The following is a 15,551-nucleotide window of genomic DNA, read 5'->3' on the forward strand; positions in this document are numbered from 1 at the left end:
GACCAACATTCAGGGCATTGGGTCTTTGAAAGCTTTGAAATTATTCTCTTTACGTTATGACTAGGTGAATGAGCAAATTAATGCCTTTTAAGTACTTTTAAATATGTACACGCCTCCACACAGGGCAAAGGGAAATGGGCCTTGGTTACTGAATGCCAGTGGAGACATATTATTAAGTGATCCACTCCTCACTTAATAAGTGCCACTTCAACCAATTATGTATGTAACTTTGCTTTATGAGAAGCATTAAATGTTCAAGGTAAATGACAAGAAGCCTACAATAGGTTTATCACCACCTAGCTTATGTTTCCATGTTGGATAATAGGAGAATATAACACTGCAATTATTATGTAAGTGATGTAATGTGCGAGGAAACTCATGACCATGATGTCTTTCAACCTTTCGGCAATAGGAATGATTCGGAGGGAAATTGCTAGAAATGTTTAGATCAATAACAAGTGCAGTAATCCTTTCAAACAATGTTTTTTGTCTGTAAGGTAAGAGCTGCACTGTGAGCTTAGCTAGATGTAAATAAGTTTTTTTCATTTTAACCCTTGCCTAACATTTATTTGCCTCTGTAGCGTTTTGCAAGCTAGTTAGCCTCACTGCCTCCATTTCCCCATCTGGAAAATGTTTACGCTACAGCTTTGTACAACTGGTTTCATGATGGATTAATTAACATACGATATACTTGTGCAAATGCCAAGTATTAAGCATAATAATCCTTTATGTACCACCTTTTAAATTTCTTTGGAGTGATTCAGTGCTAGAGACTCTTTTTTTGGATTCTAAAAGAGACAGACAAAAATGAGGAAAACATCAAACAGTATCAAACAAAATAGCACTTGTAACAGTGGAATTCAGTATGTGGATTCAATTAACTCTTTGGCAGTGTCGGTTGTGGCATATCCTATTGTCAGCTCCAGGCATTGTGCCAATAAATGCATGACTGTTGGAATCTAGGGGCTACAGATGGTTTGTAAAACTTCTGTCTGTTCTTGTTTTCAGCCAATTTCTGGAGTGCAACAACAAGTGGCAAGGCAAGCAAAGGCTTTCCTGTCCCTAGGAAAGATGGCAGAAGTCCAGATCAGCAAGCGCAGACCCGGCGGCGAGAAATCGTGGTTGTGGTTTGCAACTGTGAAGTCTTTGATTGGGAAAGGGGTTATGCTGGCTGTCAATCAAGGCAAAGTGCAGACTAATGTGCTTAACATTGCAAACGAGGATTGTATCAAAGTGGCAGCTGTTCTGAACAATGCATACTACCTAGAAAACCTGCATTTCACCATTGAAGGAAAGGACACACACTATTTCATCAAGACCACCTCGCCAGAGAGTGACCTGGGCACGCTGAGACTGACTAGCGGACGAAAGGCCCTAGAAAATGGTATCAACGTCACTGTTTCCCAGTCTACCACTGTAGTGAACGGCAGGACTCGTAGGTTTGCCGATGTTGAAATGCAGTATGGTGCACTGGCTCTTCATGTCCGCTACGGCATGACACTTGATGAGGAGAAGGCACGGATATTAGAGCAGGCTAGGCAAAGGGCTCTTTCCAATGCCTGGGCCAGAGAACAACAAAGAGTGAGAGATGGAGAGGAAGGTGCCAGGTTATGGACAGAAGGGGAAAAGAGGCAACTGTTGAGTGCTGGAAAAGTCCAAGGATATGATGGGTACTATGTACTCTCCGTGGAGCAATACCCCGAATTAGCAGACAGCGCTAACAATATACAGTTCCTTAGGCAAAGTGAGATTGGAAAGAGGTAACACACTGGTTGAGCCTGGGCTGCCAAAGAGACTGACCCTGTACCAGTGTCTTCTGAGAGGGAGACCAAATTGTTTTGCTGCATTACTACTTGAGCCTAAATGTACACCTTTGCTCAGATTTTTCTGTAGCACAATCCCAATAAGACTCTACAACAAAGAGAGAGCCTTCCAGAAGAATGAGATTGCTAAAAAGAAAAACTGGGAGTTGTTTTTCCCTACTCTGAATGACCTTAAAGGTGATCTGCTTTAAAGAATATGTTTACATATGCATATCGCTGCACTCGAGTTGAACTGAAAGTATTACAAGGAAGACCTAAAGGGTTTGCAACAAGCTGCCTATTCTTTTGAGGCACTGTCTTTTAACTAAGAAACAGATCCATACAGTGTTTCCAAATATTACTAAATTGTTGACCTTTGCTTACAAGAAACTAGTCTCTCTCTCCTCCTCTCTCTCTTGCTCTCTTCCTCTCTCTGCATAGGATGTGGTATATATCTTTGTTCATTTTAAAATGTGGGGCAAAAACTCTTGTTTATGGACACCCCAATGGCTTTAAACTGTGCTTCTTTCTAAAAGGACATTGGCACAAGCAATTTATGCTACAATGGGAATTTAATAATGGATTTTACAATGATAACGTGGTTTGCCTTGGGTGGGGTGGGGGAATGGCAAGTAGAATCCTTGTCACAGAGCAGCAAAGGAAACCTTGATTTTTTTTGTAAATTATGTGAGACAAGTTGTTTATGGATTTTTATATGAATTACAATTTACTGTACATCAAATATTAGTCTCAGAGGAGTTAATTTATGTAAAGTGTTTAAAAAAGGTTTATACTTAAAATAAAATGATAAAAATGTGCAGTGTGTGAATTTTTTTAAAGGAATCGCACCTTTTGTTATGTTATAGCTGTACAGTATAAAGAGTTATATTGTAGAGATATAACAGTGTATACTAATGGACAGAAGTGTTAATATTTTTGTATTAGCTTTAAAAACAGTGCATTTTTCTCTTTCAATGCTTGTGGGAAAGGTTAGTGTGGGGCAGCCTGTGCCCTGCTTGGCCCTCGCCACTCGCTGCTAAGAGGGAGAGCAACTCAATAAAATTTATGTATGACAGTAGAAGACTTTTGTAGGCTGGGCTTGCCTTGTCCTCTTCCAGCCCTAAAGGTGTATTTATTCATTTTGCGGCTCTGTTGTGTATTTTTAAAATGTGGGATGTAAAGCTGTGTTATGTGGTGAAAGGAGCAATCCTATACACAGAGAGGTTAGTCTCATTATGTTCAATGGGGCTCATTCTCTAGTGAGCGAGTTTAGGATTGCAGCCTCAGGTGCTCTGCAAATGTACATGAATGGAAAGTTGGTGCAGTGCTCGCTGCCACAACGACAGGGCTTCTGCCTATGTCTTCTGAAAAGGTTTTCAGTATTTCACTGGAAAAACACATAACATGGGTAGGTGGAAAAGCAAGTTAAACTAATACCCTAGCCTTTAAACCTCTTGCCCACCAAAAAGAGTCTATGAATTGCAAGAAAAAGGAAGATGAGAGTATTGACTTAGTGCCTAATCCACATCATAAAGCTACCATACAGTTTGGCAGAGCTTTTTTCAGCCAGAACCTCACAGGAACTCAGTTCTGGCACCTCTCAGGTGGGTGCCATTGCCATTAGAAGAGAACAAGGCAGGTGTTCATGGTGAGTTCCAGAACCTCTTTTTCTAGGAAAAAATAGCACTACAGTTTGGCATGACCTGCTCATAAGGACAGTCCAATCTAATATGGTTGGACTCAAGACATGCAAACAGCAGAGGTTAACACAGGCCCTTTTGAGGCAGGTTTCAATACTGGGCATCTGCTCTGGAACATCTGAAGTAACAATCAAGGGGAATGCTTCTGATATGAATATGTTCCAAGTGCATCTCTCAACACAGTCTGCTGTCCCTGATCTTAGATTTGGGGGGGGGGGGGGCGACATAAGTCTCATACCAAATGATAGAGCTCTCTGGCAGGTTTGAACCCCAGCACCTAACTTTATAACAAAATCAAATCACTGGGAGACAGTGGCTCTTAGTATGCCTGAGACTGCTTTCAGAGGAATCTAGGTCATGTAATCTCACAATATGCATTCTATTTCAGTAGCACAGAATTCATCACTCTTCCAAAATTCTGAGACTCTCAGCTTCCAGTGTGCTGGGTTGTGTTTTTTTTAAAAAAAACTACCCCTCAGACTTGCAGAGATAACATTTAAAAATAACATTCACGCATGTACTTCCCACTAAGCCTTCCTGTGCTAGAGAATCTGCATTAAAGTGTTCCTTGGTTCCTGGCCTCTGCTCATATGCCGTCCCTTCATCAAATTTTATAACTACACCAGTTCCAAAAAGCTCAGCACTTGTAACTGGACTGAACCATGCCTGATTAAAAATACAGTGTGGGGAGGTTGCATCATTTGTAAGTGGGCAGGGAAAGACAAAGAGGGTCATCTTATTTTTAGGGCTACTGCTTCCCACATTCCTCAGTATTTCTGGATAACATCCCTTGTTCCTGAGTGCTGTTTTCAGCCACAAAATGACTAAAATATTGTGGGGTTTGATTGGTTTTTTTGGGTGGGTGGGGGAGAAAGGTTAATTGTGCTGTACTCAGTATGCAGAAGGGCAACAAATGGCAGGTGAATGTGTCTTAAATACCTGAAGGGGTGAAATAAAAATAGTTTCCTAACTGCTTTCTGCACCGAGATTCTATAGTATTATGTGTGCTCTCAACTGCACAGTAGGAGTCTTGTCAAACAGGCTGTGAGTAGGTCAAGCAAGTTACTGAATCCACACTATCAGTGCTGTTGCTATCCATGTACCCCTTGGGTAGAAGCTACAGAACTGCTGACATTTAGAATAAAAGCTGTTATTTTATTAAAGTGCAAATTAACAGTTAAGTTTGTTTTTATTTTTCAACCTTCAAAGAGCCCAAATTTAGCAACTATGATTCATGAAACCCACAGCTCAGTGCCATTATTTCACATATTATTTTTAATCTGGGAAATGTATGGGGATTGCAGTTCTGTTAACTGGGATTTAACAGCATTGTATTAGAGGTTTGTCAGCTCTAGCTGTGGAATTAGGTTCATGCTCAAAAAATGTAGTGGAATGTTATTGACTTGGAATACTGCAAACATATCCAGTGTGTTACATGTCAGAATAGAATTAAAGCTTCTACTTCCTGTGCCGTTGTTCTTTCTCCCTGGTTTAGGCACTGGTAGCCCCCAAACTATAGTTTCTCTTGATGGTCATCTAGACTTAGATAAAGGCCCAACCAGCAGCCTTTTCCCTAGCTATACACTAAAGAGAAAAACAATCATTCTGAGATGGACATGCTCCTACATGAGACAGAGACTTTGGGGGATTTGTAAACAAGAAAATTTAAAAGAAATGGGGGGAAAATGTATTAAAATAAATACCCTACAAAAAACAAGGAGATTCAGAGTATTTTAGGCAAAATGCTTTCATGCTATTTTGAAATGTAAATTTTGTCTGATTTGTATTGTTCTTTTAATTTGCCTTCTGAACTTTATATGTGTCCTGAATTTTTCCACACCTTGATGACTATAGATTGCATCTAGGCTTTCCAATAAAAGCCAAGCCAATGTGTCTGCGTTTAGATTTGTTTTCTTAACTATGTGTGTCAGACATTATAACTGTGTTATTGCTTTTCTGTTCCTACTTGTAGATGCAAAGTGATCCAGTACTGCTAGTATTGATTCATTTGCTGCCCAGTTGGGAGTTATTTCCTGCCCCCTCTGCCCAGTGGCCCAGACTGCTAGCTCAGCAAGGCAAATTACTCCATGGGATCTCTCTAGCGGCCTACTTTACAGAAGCATTAACTACACCTCACATTGTTAAGCATCATAAAGCTAAGAGAAAATGAAAAATGAAGGCTTATTCCCTTTCATATTAAAAAACACAGCACTTAATTAAAGCAGCTGATTATATATAACCAGTTTGACACTGATAAAGTCATTCAAGGCCTGAAGAGCCTTCAATCCAAATTCACACCATTTGCTGAAAAGTGCTGCCTTCAAAACACTCTGCATGTTTTTATGTTAGGTAGAATAGGCAGACTTCATCACATTTGCTTTGTAGTGACAACTGTAGCTTGATAAACATGCTCATCCAGCCCAAATTGGTTATTCTATGTCACCTTTTAAAAAAAATATGCTGATTACAGACTTGGTATTTTCACACAGATGAGAGAAACAGATCTTCCATTTTACAAGGGGAAATAATGTCATCCTGAAAGCATTATTAGCGTTTTTATAGAGTAGTGACTAAATGCAGCAACAACAGTACTACAATACTTCACACGTGTATAACACTTAGGAATGTTCAAAGTGCTTCACACTGTAGCCTATCCTTATAACAGCTGTGTTAAGCCAATCTATAATTATTGCCATATTATAATACTGCCAGAACTCTAATAAACTATTGATATAAAAGGGGGAAATCCTAGCTTGGAGCCAAGTCCAGCTTCAGGACAGCAGCAACATTTTGTTTCAAATACGAGTCATGAGAGTTTACTATCTGAGGATATACTACACTGATTTTACTAAAGGAAACATTAAGCCCAAACAACACATTTTCTGTTAATGGTTGGTCTGCCTCAGCAGTGGACCACTTTTGGGGTGGGGGGGGCGCTAGGTCATATGACCAGACTGGGGTGTGCTGAATGAATCCAGAGCCAGACTAGATTAGATAGAGATGACAAAAAGTTATAGATGCTCTACCAGAAACCCAGATTAAAACTCACGTTTATGTACCACTGTACTGAGAAGCTGTATCTTGGAGGTAGGGCGAACTGTGTGCTTCGTAAACGGTGAAGCAAACATGCCCATCACTGCAGCACCGGTCAAACCTAGCCGACATCCATTTAGTTACAGATAGGTAGCCGTGTTGGTCTGCCATAGTCAAAATAAAAAAATTCCTTCTAGTAGCACCTTAAAGACCAACTAAGTTAGTTCTTGGTAAGTTAGTTCCATACCAAGAACTAACTTAGTTGGTCTTTAAGGTGCTACTAGAAGGAATTTTTTTACATCCATTTAGGTCTGCAGTGGGGAATATGTGGCTCTCTACCTGTTGTTGGACTGTAATTCCCATCATCCCAGACCTCAATCAGATATCTGTTATAAAGACCTGGGTAACAGACCTCTCCACTAAGAGGGGGGGGTACAAAAAAGCAATCTCACCTCTTTGTGCAAAAGAAAAAGATATTTTTAAAAAATTAATTACAAGTACTATTGCAGCCAATAGCATTTTCAAGAGCAAGTAGTTCTGGGGCATGATTTTCATCAGGAAAATGACACAGGTGTGTTTTTTTAATGCCATGCTGTGGTTCTATTATGATTTTGTACTATTATTGCAAATTTCTTATATCCTATGAAACACGTTGAGCACAAATGTATTTGTGGGAAATGTGGTATATAAATAAATAGACTATGGCTTGCCTTTATTACATACACAGCCCAATAAACCCCTTGACAGCATACAAATCAATAGGGCTAATTTAACCCAACAACCCCCACCCCCTCATACAAACAAACAAAACTTACTGCAATCAGCTAAATGCAACCAACCATACTCTGGGCTCTCCAATCTCTTGCACCGCCAACAAAAACAGACAGATAAATAAAGAACTTATCCTCACAACACTGGCACAAAAACTCTGCACATACACTAAGCCAAAGAATGAAAAATCACTACCCCCTTATTTCTCTCTCTCCTCCCCCCACTTCACAATGTCTGTGACAGCTGTGTCTCACACCGAACGTAGCTGACCTGTAGAAAGGACTCTATGAATTGAAAACAGAGACATCTTGTACCCTTGTTAACACTGAAAATCCTTTAAAGAAAACAACTTTAAGAGGTGGAAAGAAAATAAATTGACTATAACTATGATCCAGAGCCAGACCCACTGCAGGTATTCATGCTAAATAAGAAGATGGCCAGTTGCAAACAAGCATGTGTTTGACAAAATGTGTAGATTGGCCCTTCAGTCTGTTTTTAGATTGCAGCCATATGTACCCAGCCCTTTCATTTGACAAGTTACATTGCACCTAGGGTGTCCTGCTCCGAGTTTGGAATTAACAATAATCAACAGTATTAACTGTATTTGGTCTCTGAAGCAATGGCATAGACTCTATGGTTTGTGAACTGCATGGACCACCAGTGTTTTAACAAGTCCCTAAAGTGTGTTAAAAGTTATTTTGGCTTTTAAGTTCTAGAAATTTGATCAGAACCCACAAACTTTTGTCTTGAGGTTTGATGTACTGGCACCCTGACAAATAAACATCACTTGTAAATGTAAAAGTCTAGCCAACAGAAGGAAACTTTTTAAAAAAAAAAGCAAGCCTCTTTTGTACTCTATATTGCTCAAGAATGGAAGACTAGTAGTAGTAGGGGAAGCAGCCTATGATTTTCAAGATGGCCTTTATTGTTGACTTTACAAGTGCTTTAGTGCCAAATTTTTCAAACTACTGAGAAGGAGAAAAATAACTGCTGAAGATTTGCATAACTGTAGATGTAGTGGCATTTGCATTTATGCAAGTATAAACAGGAATATATTTTATAGAGATTTTATAGAGATTTAAAGTTATTATTAAATTACAAAATGTAGAATGGAAAGCACATAACTTCAATGCTCAGGAGTATGCCCTGGTGGCCAGCTTCAAGGTTAGTGATCCCCCATGGCTTGGATGTATGGCTCACATCCACCAGGGGGCATGTGTTTAGTCTGGTGGGTCCAATTTTATGGAAGTCCCTCTTCCAGTTGAGGTCAGATAGGCCTCCTTTCTATAGGGCTTCCACTACCTACTGGAAAACTTTCCCCATTCAAGCAGGCCTTTTAACTGAAGTTTCGTTTTATAGGTAGTTTTGACCTATTTGTATTATAACCTAATAAACCACTTAGGGACTATTGTAGTTAGGGTAATTGTTCATATAAATAAATGTCATGAATAGGGGTGCTGCTACCAAACAGGCAGGTATCACCCCATCTTAAAGGGAACCTGGCTCTCCTGTGTGAGCAGATACTTGGACAATCCCGTAGGGGCTGCTCCACTCATGCCCCATCCAATAAAGGGAATGAGAGAGCTCTCGTCAGAAGTGAGGGCCATATGCACATTTAAATTGGGGCTGCCGTATTTCAAAGGTAAAAACCAGCAGACCCCAAAAGCTGAGCTTTTTTAGGAAGACCCCAAATTTTTTAGGCCAGTATCTAATGTCTTTCTAGTGCTCAGTCACTCTCTCCCCCCCCCCCACTTTTGCATGAGGGTCTCTTCATGTTACTAATAACTTTGAGTAAACTTTTCTATTAAATAACTTGACTTCAAATTATGTCATGGAGGAATAGGAATCCCTGGGGTCCTCCATAAGAGGAAAAATAGATTCAGAATTAACCAATTACCTAATGGTGCATTTTAGAGTCCATGGCTTCTACAAAACAAACTTACTACGTTCGGGAGCAAGATAGGGGAAAATATTATAAAGCTATGATTGAGGCTACTACAGAGGGGGAAGTTGGTTTGGTTCCTTGTGGCTCCTAGGTAACTTCCAAATAACCTGTTTGTTGAGCATTAATCCTGATTTGTTCCTGGAGAGGTTATACAAACATGCACCAAGCAAGTGTTATCCCATGCTTCTCAGTAAATTTCCTCATCACTTTCCCTATCACAAAAAGTCTGGGGGGGGGGTGTAGGAGTGCCAAATCAACTTTAATTGTTTTACCTAATTTTGCTGGCGTGGAACAATGTTTGAAGTGAATCACTGTTCCCTTGTAGCTTAGGGCAGCCATATGTCAACAACTTTCAGGTCTTCCTAAAATAAAGCTCAAGTTTTGAGGAAGCAAAACTCATTCAAATACTGGGACCCTTTACCTTAACATTATTACTGGATACATCCTCTAACTAGCACCGGCAAATTGTTCCAGGGGATGAAATTACAGGATCTAATTAATCTGAGACACTTAGGAACAGAAAACTCACACTTGACCCCCTGGGAATGTGTTGTTTCTATCCCTCATTGAAATTGTACCCATACAATTTAGAAGGCAATGAAAGCAATAGGTTTTTCACAGGAATTACGCTAAAACCTATCAGGTTTAATAGAAAATGGGAGCCTTCCCCTGGGTTGCTTGTTTTAAAGCTACAGCAGAGGCAGAATCTGTCTGTTGCATTTTATAGCTAAAAGATTATTTTCAATCGCATTCTGTATGACAGTTCAAATAATCTTCACAGGACAGGGCGAACTCATGTTGTGCACGTGGAATAGCTCTCATGGAGAGATCGCTTTAAATGGCCCCTTCCTGGCATTCATGTGCAGTTCTTGCCATGAGAATCAGGGTGTTTTCCATGCTACACTTCCAGAAAATCTCTGATGGAGTTATGGGAAAGACAACATAAGCCGGTCCATACAAATGGCTCACTTGTGTTGAGACAGTCACCCAGGAGTAATTTCAAGGGGGCTCCCAGTAGTTTCAGAAGCTCTTGAGATACCTTGTCACCCATCTTCAATTATTCCCACCCATCCACCCAACACAGTGCTCTCCTCTACTGATGAGCCCTTCCCCACTACTGCTTTTCCAGCTGAAACTATTTTAAAGCCATGTGTCTTCTGATGGGTGTATATGACCAGGGAAGGAGTAGCTAGTAAAAAGTAGACTCCATAGGCAGAGCAGACGGTTCCAACTCCTTTCTCCTGCCCCAAGTGCTACACTTTTAAATTGCCTCCCAACCTGCCCCTCGAACGATTCAGTGGCAAAAACTCTTTTTGCACACAGAGCTGCCAGCATCACATCTAGTTTGTTCCAGATTTCACAAAGACCAGAGCGCAAACTGACTCTGTGTAGTGCAAGAACGGTGGATCTCTACCACCGTCAGGGGTACCAACTTGAATAAAATATGGTGGGGGCAGGTAAGCCCCATCCTGCACAATCAGTCGCATGACATGGCACACACCATTTGAACGGCAATGTCCATCAACTTTGGGGGAGGGGCGGACCCCTCAAATATTTTATTGGGGGGGGTGAAGGTACCTCGACCCAATGCTACAATCAGCTCCTGCAAAAGCTGCAATCCTAAACACCCTTATATTTGGAAGTAAATTCCCCTGAATTTATTGCTTCCCAATAAGTTTGTTTATTATTAGGGTACCAGTCAGTGTATCTGTTTTAAGAGATACAGAAGCAACATTCTGTACTTTTTCTGGCTGATCCGTAACTTAAAATTACAAGCTGGCAGTCAAAAACAGCTCCACCACCTCCCACTTCAGCCAAGACCATTTATTCTTCATTTCTGTCATTTAAGCACAGTTTATGAGCCCAGAAGTAATATAAGAATTTGTAAGTCCATTACAAATACACTTTTATAAGTAGAGAGCTTTATAAAAAAATAAAAAAGCAATTTCCTCTGGATTTTGATTACAGGACTTCAGAGAGGTTGATTTTAAAGGGTCCTTGAAAACCAAAATTCCAGCTCAAAGGAAGAACTCTTTCAGGAGCAGCAGGCTTCCTGAAAATGCAAATTCCTTTTGGCAATTCTCCCACCTCTCTCCCTTGTAAACAGAGAGCATGAATGGGAAAAGTCTCGAACTGGTTGGGGAGCAGCCTGCAGTTCACATCTCTACAAGAGAGCAACCAGTGCAACTTGCTTTGATCAAAATACTAAGCACTTGTAGTACTCCTGAAAACAGGATTGGGATTTTCAACCTGAATAATTTGTTGGGATGTCAACAACCTGAATAAGGAGGGACAGGTAAACCTTTAAAAGGAGCCTGTCTTTTAAACATCAGTTAAGCTGCATGTGCTCCCTGTAGGTCGTGCAAATTGCTACACAGTTAATATGTCCCCTGCTCAAATCATAAATGGGGCTTAGACCCATAAAAAGGCCTTATAGGTAACCAGTCATCAGTTCTTCCACATTTGCTCTACCACAAATGTGACGCTAGCACCCCCTAGTGGAGGATAAAAGTTTGGGAGAGACTCCGAAAGTGGTTGGGGGAAGGGGGCAGAGTATGCCTTGTGCCATTTAAGCAGAGTCTGCATTTCTTTTGCTATTGTTTGAAGAATTCTAATTATCCTGCATTTTAACAGCTTAGCACTGCCCACAGAGTTTCACAAATAAAGGCTATTACTGCTGCTTCATGCTTCAGCTCACTGATGCCTGGGCCTTGCAACAACAACAAAACAACAAAATCACTCCCTTAAGATTTCTTTTCACCTCAAGCAGAAGCTTTGTCAAACAAGGTTCCTCTCGCCTGGCAGATCAAAATGGAGCTTGCTGCCAAGAATTGTTTTCTGGTCAGCTGAGTGTGGCAGGCCCCAGCGCCAACACCTCTGACTGCTTCGTGAACTACAGCCGTGGCTCCGATTGAGCTGTTCTGCACGCAGCCCACCAGGCAGCGAAGAGGCCAGAGGAACTCAGAAAAGAACAGATGAAAGTGTAGCTCTGGGAGGAATGGAAGGTGCTGCTAAGTCAGCTCACCAAACTCACCCAGGTGAGCAACCAGCAGCAGGCCTGCTCTGCCTGCCTTGCCTCTTCCAATACTGGAGACTCTGAGCAAAGGAAAATCACCCCTCAGGTGGGTGGGGGTGGCTTGAACATTATCTGATAGCTATGCCTACTTGGATGACCCCTGGCAAATGAACACCAAACAGCTGGGGTCACTCAACTCACAGTTTCGTGGAACTAGGACAACACTCCAGAAACCAACGTTTTGCCTTTGACTTCTGCTGCCTTGAACTATCGCTAACAGCATATTACCACTATTGTGTTGTGGCTTTATTTTTTTATGGCATTTCAACATCTTAATGTGGGAAACAATTTAAAGTCTAAACATACCAGCCTTTCTAGAAGACGGCTGTTAAGCTGCTTCCATCCAAGTGTGCAAACACGCACAGCACTAAAGCTGTTTAATTTGCTTCACGTCAGCTCACCAGCAATTAATATGCCTGCCATAACAAGGCCCATAAAACTCGCTAGCAGTAGGGGAGTGAAATGATTATAACATTTTCTCCCCTTTCAGCAATACCCGTCTACAGTTTGAGCACTGTCAAATCTTTTTAAAAGCAGATAAAGAAGCTGAGCTGCATCTGAACAGCTGTTGTTTACTGAAGCAATAATTAGCAACAGGGATAGTGTTAAAATACCTGCTACCTGATACAAAACCAAAACAGCACACACACATACACACACACACAAACCTGCCCCCTACCTGCTGGTTAGCCAAACAAACAAAAATCAGCAATACAAAGAATAAGCTGCTCTGAGGTTTCTTAATTTGTTTTATTAAACAATCAAAAGCCACCCTCTCTACTGTGCACTGCTCATTTAGGCAAACCTGCTTGGTGCCACGTAATTAAATTCAAGTTGTCCCACTTGACTTTATTATGCATCTCTGGATAATTACTAATCAATATGTGCAAGTCTGGACTTACATGGCTGTTCTAGCGTATCTTCTCCAGGAAACATTTGTACCAGGTAGATAAATCAAACATATACTACAATCTGGGACCAGCATGGTACAAATAAAACCCAATGTTAATAATTAATTTAATCACAGACACACCCATGCAGCAAAAAAACTCCCACCAAGTTGCATGGATCGAGGATTGCAGCCTAAATCAACACTTCTCCAAGCTTATTCTCAAAAACCTCAATCAGATATCTGTTTCAAAGCAACCTCATCCCTTTGTTGAACAACATGAAAAGCTTGTGAGAGTCCGCACTAAAGTTGGCAGACCCAAAAATATACTGACCTTCAACCCAGAGTATGGTCTGAAGGCTCAAGAGGATAGCAGGCCTGCTCTTTTCCAATACTTGAGACTCTGAGCAAAGGGAAGTCATCCCTCAGAGGGGTGGGGGGTGGCTTGAACATTATCTGACATGCACCACACACACTGGCTTGGGTTCCAGGCATGAACTGTGACATAAATTTAACAACATAAATAACATAGGACTCTGAGTAGGACTTAGTTAAATACCACCCATTGGTCACAACCTGGGGCCCTACTAAGCATTTGTTACAGCTGACAGACATTCCTTTGTTAGGCAGATTAGCAATTGCCCAGATTGGTTAGCTGGTTGGTAGTTAATCAGTAGGTTATGAAATAGTCCTCTTGAGAGTCTAAAGACATTGTTTGATTGTTTTAAAGATGAGAGCCATCAAACCTTGAGGAAAGGGGGTTCTCCTTTACTCAGCTAAGAGGAGGCATATGTGTGTGAAGAAACAACAATTTGAGACACATCTGAAACAGACACAGAAAGGAAGGAGTTATCAAAGGAGTGAAGACTCTCTCTCTCTCTCTATTGACTTGATACGGCACAGCAGATCTCCTGCCTCACTGGAGTGTGAATGTTGCTTGTAAATAAAGCAGTATTTTAAGTCTCCAGTGTTCTTTCCACCAAAAGAAATGCAGCCTGGGTAATGCTGCCTCTCTAGAACTTCTTACTGCTCTTGAAGTGAACTGCTGTAACCAATCGTTTTGATTTTTTTTTCAGGACAAGCCAGAAAGTTGCCTGAAGAAAAACAGAATCCTTTTCAGGACTGGAAACATTGTTCTGATTTTGCCAGGAGGAAACAAAGGGGTTGAACTCTTTCAAAGCACACTCAAAGAGAGGCCACCTTTCTGAGCACATTTGGAGTAGGTAGGTAATCTGCCCAGGCTGAGCACACTGATAGCAGCATCTGACCTGACAACCTGCTGACTTCACTCTCTACTGCTGCAGACCTATCCCAGACCGATGCACTTCCCAGCCCTTCATTTAACCCAGGGGTAGGCAACCTAAGGCCCGGGGGCCGGATGCGGCCCAATTGCCTTCTCAATCCAGCCAATGAACTGAAATCAGTTCTGGAATCTGCGTGTTTTTACATGAGTAGAATGTGTCCTTTTATTTAAAATGCATCTCTGGGTTATTTGTGGGGCATATGAATTCGTTCATCCCCCCCCCCCAAAAAATATATATATATATAGTCCAGCCCACCACATGGTCTGAGGGACGGCTGAAAAAGGTTGCTGAAATCTGATTTAACCCTTGACTCTAATTCCTAGGAAGTATTACGCATAAAGGAAAAGACCCTTTCTTGTTAAATTAGAAGGAAATAGTTCACGTGCTCCTGCAAGTTATCTAAGTCCCACCTAGAGCTAAAGATGCTCAATAAGGTAAAAAAGAAAAGAAAAGGTGTGACTATTATCAGGAAGGAAGAACATACCACAAGGTAAAACAGGTGTTGCCTGTGATACCTGGCATGATGTCTGAATTAGCTTTCACAGTGAAGGAGCTCAAAATGATTATCAGGAGCCTGTGCTCTTTTACCATCAAAACCAAGCAAAATAGGTTAAAGTAAACACTCCAGCAGTGACAGCCACTGAGCAACAGAAGGAAATTCCTTGCTGACAGGCTGCAGTTAAGGCAGACTAGCAAGCCTGAAGTGCACAACCCAGACGTAACACACAATCATAACTGTGCACTGAAACCACCAGAATGAGCAGTCATAGCACCGTGAGTAAGCAATAGAGTGGAAGCCTTTCCACTGAAATGCTTCCTGGTGTCTAAACTAGAGTTCAAACTAACATTTCAAATTTCTTTCTCTTGCTCACTCCTGTATATCCTTCTTGAAGATTTTTGTTTTGTTTCTGTAAAAACAAAGAAGTGGGAATCTTTCACCTTTGGCTATGAGATTTAGGACACAACTGGATGTGATGTGGGAGATCTGCAATCAGGATTTCCTGTGTGGTGATTTTTGTTTTTTAAGTGAA

At 41.1% G+C, this 15,551-nt stretch overlaps 1 protein-coding gene and 1 long non-coding RNA gene across 53 annotated transcripts in view; one reads left to right on the plus strand and one right to left on the minus strand.

The window, feature by feature from the left end:
• The window catches only part of TENM3 (teneurin transmembrane protein 3), a 1,268,022-nt gene extending 1,262,844 nt beyond the window's left edge, over positions 1–5,178 (plus strand). For all 50 annotated transcript variants that reach the window (XM_083459440.1, XM_083459473.1, XM_083459433.1 and 47 more), the window contains one exon: positions 1,009–5,178. In XM_083459440.1, coding sequence (XP_083315566.1) covers positions 1,009–1,764 — 756 coding nt within the window. In that variant the 3' untranslated portion in view covers positions 1,765–5,178. The remainder of the gene's footprint in view (positions 1–1,008) is intronic.
• LOC310686249 overlaps positions 1–15,551 on the minus strand; it is a 65,857-nt gene that overhangs the window by 31,311 nt on the left and 18,995 nt on the right. The gene's annotated exons all lie outside the window — the stretch shown is intronic.

This window comes from Podarcis liolepis (assembly GCF_965112155.1).
Source record: "Podarcis liolepis genome assembly, chromosome: 9".
Taxonomy (NCBI): domain Eukaryota; kingdom Metazoa; phylum Chordata; class Lepidosauria; order Squamata; family Lacertidae; genus Podarcis; species Podarcis liolepis.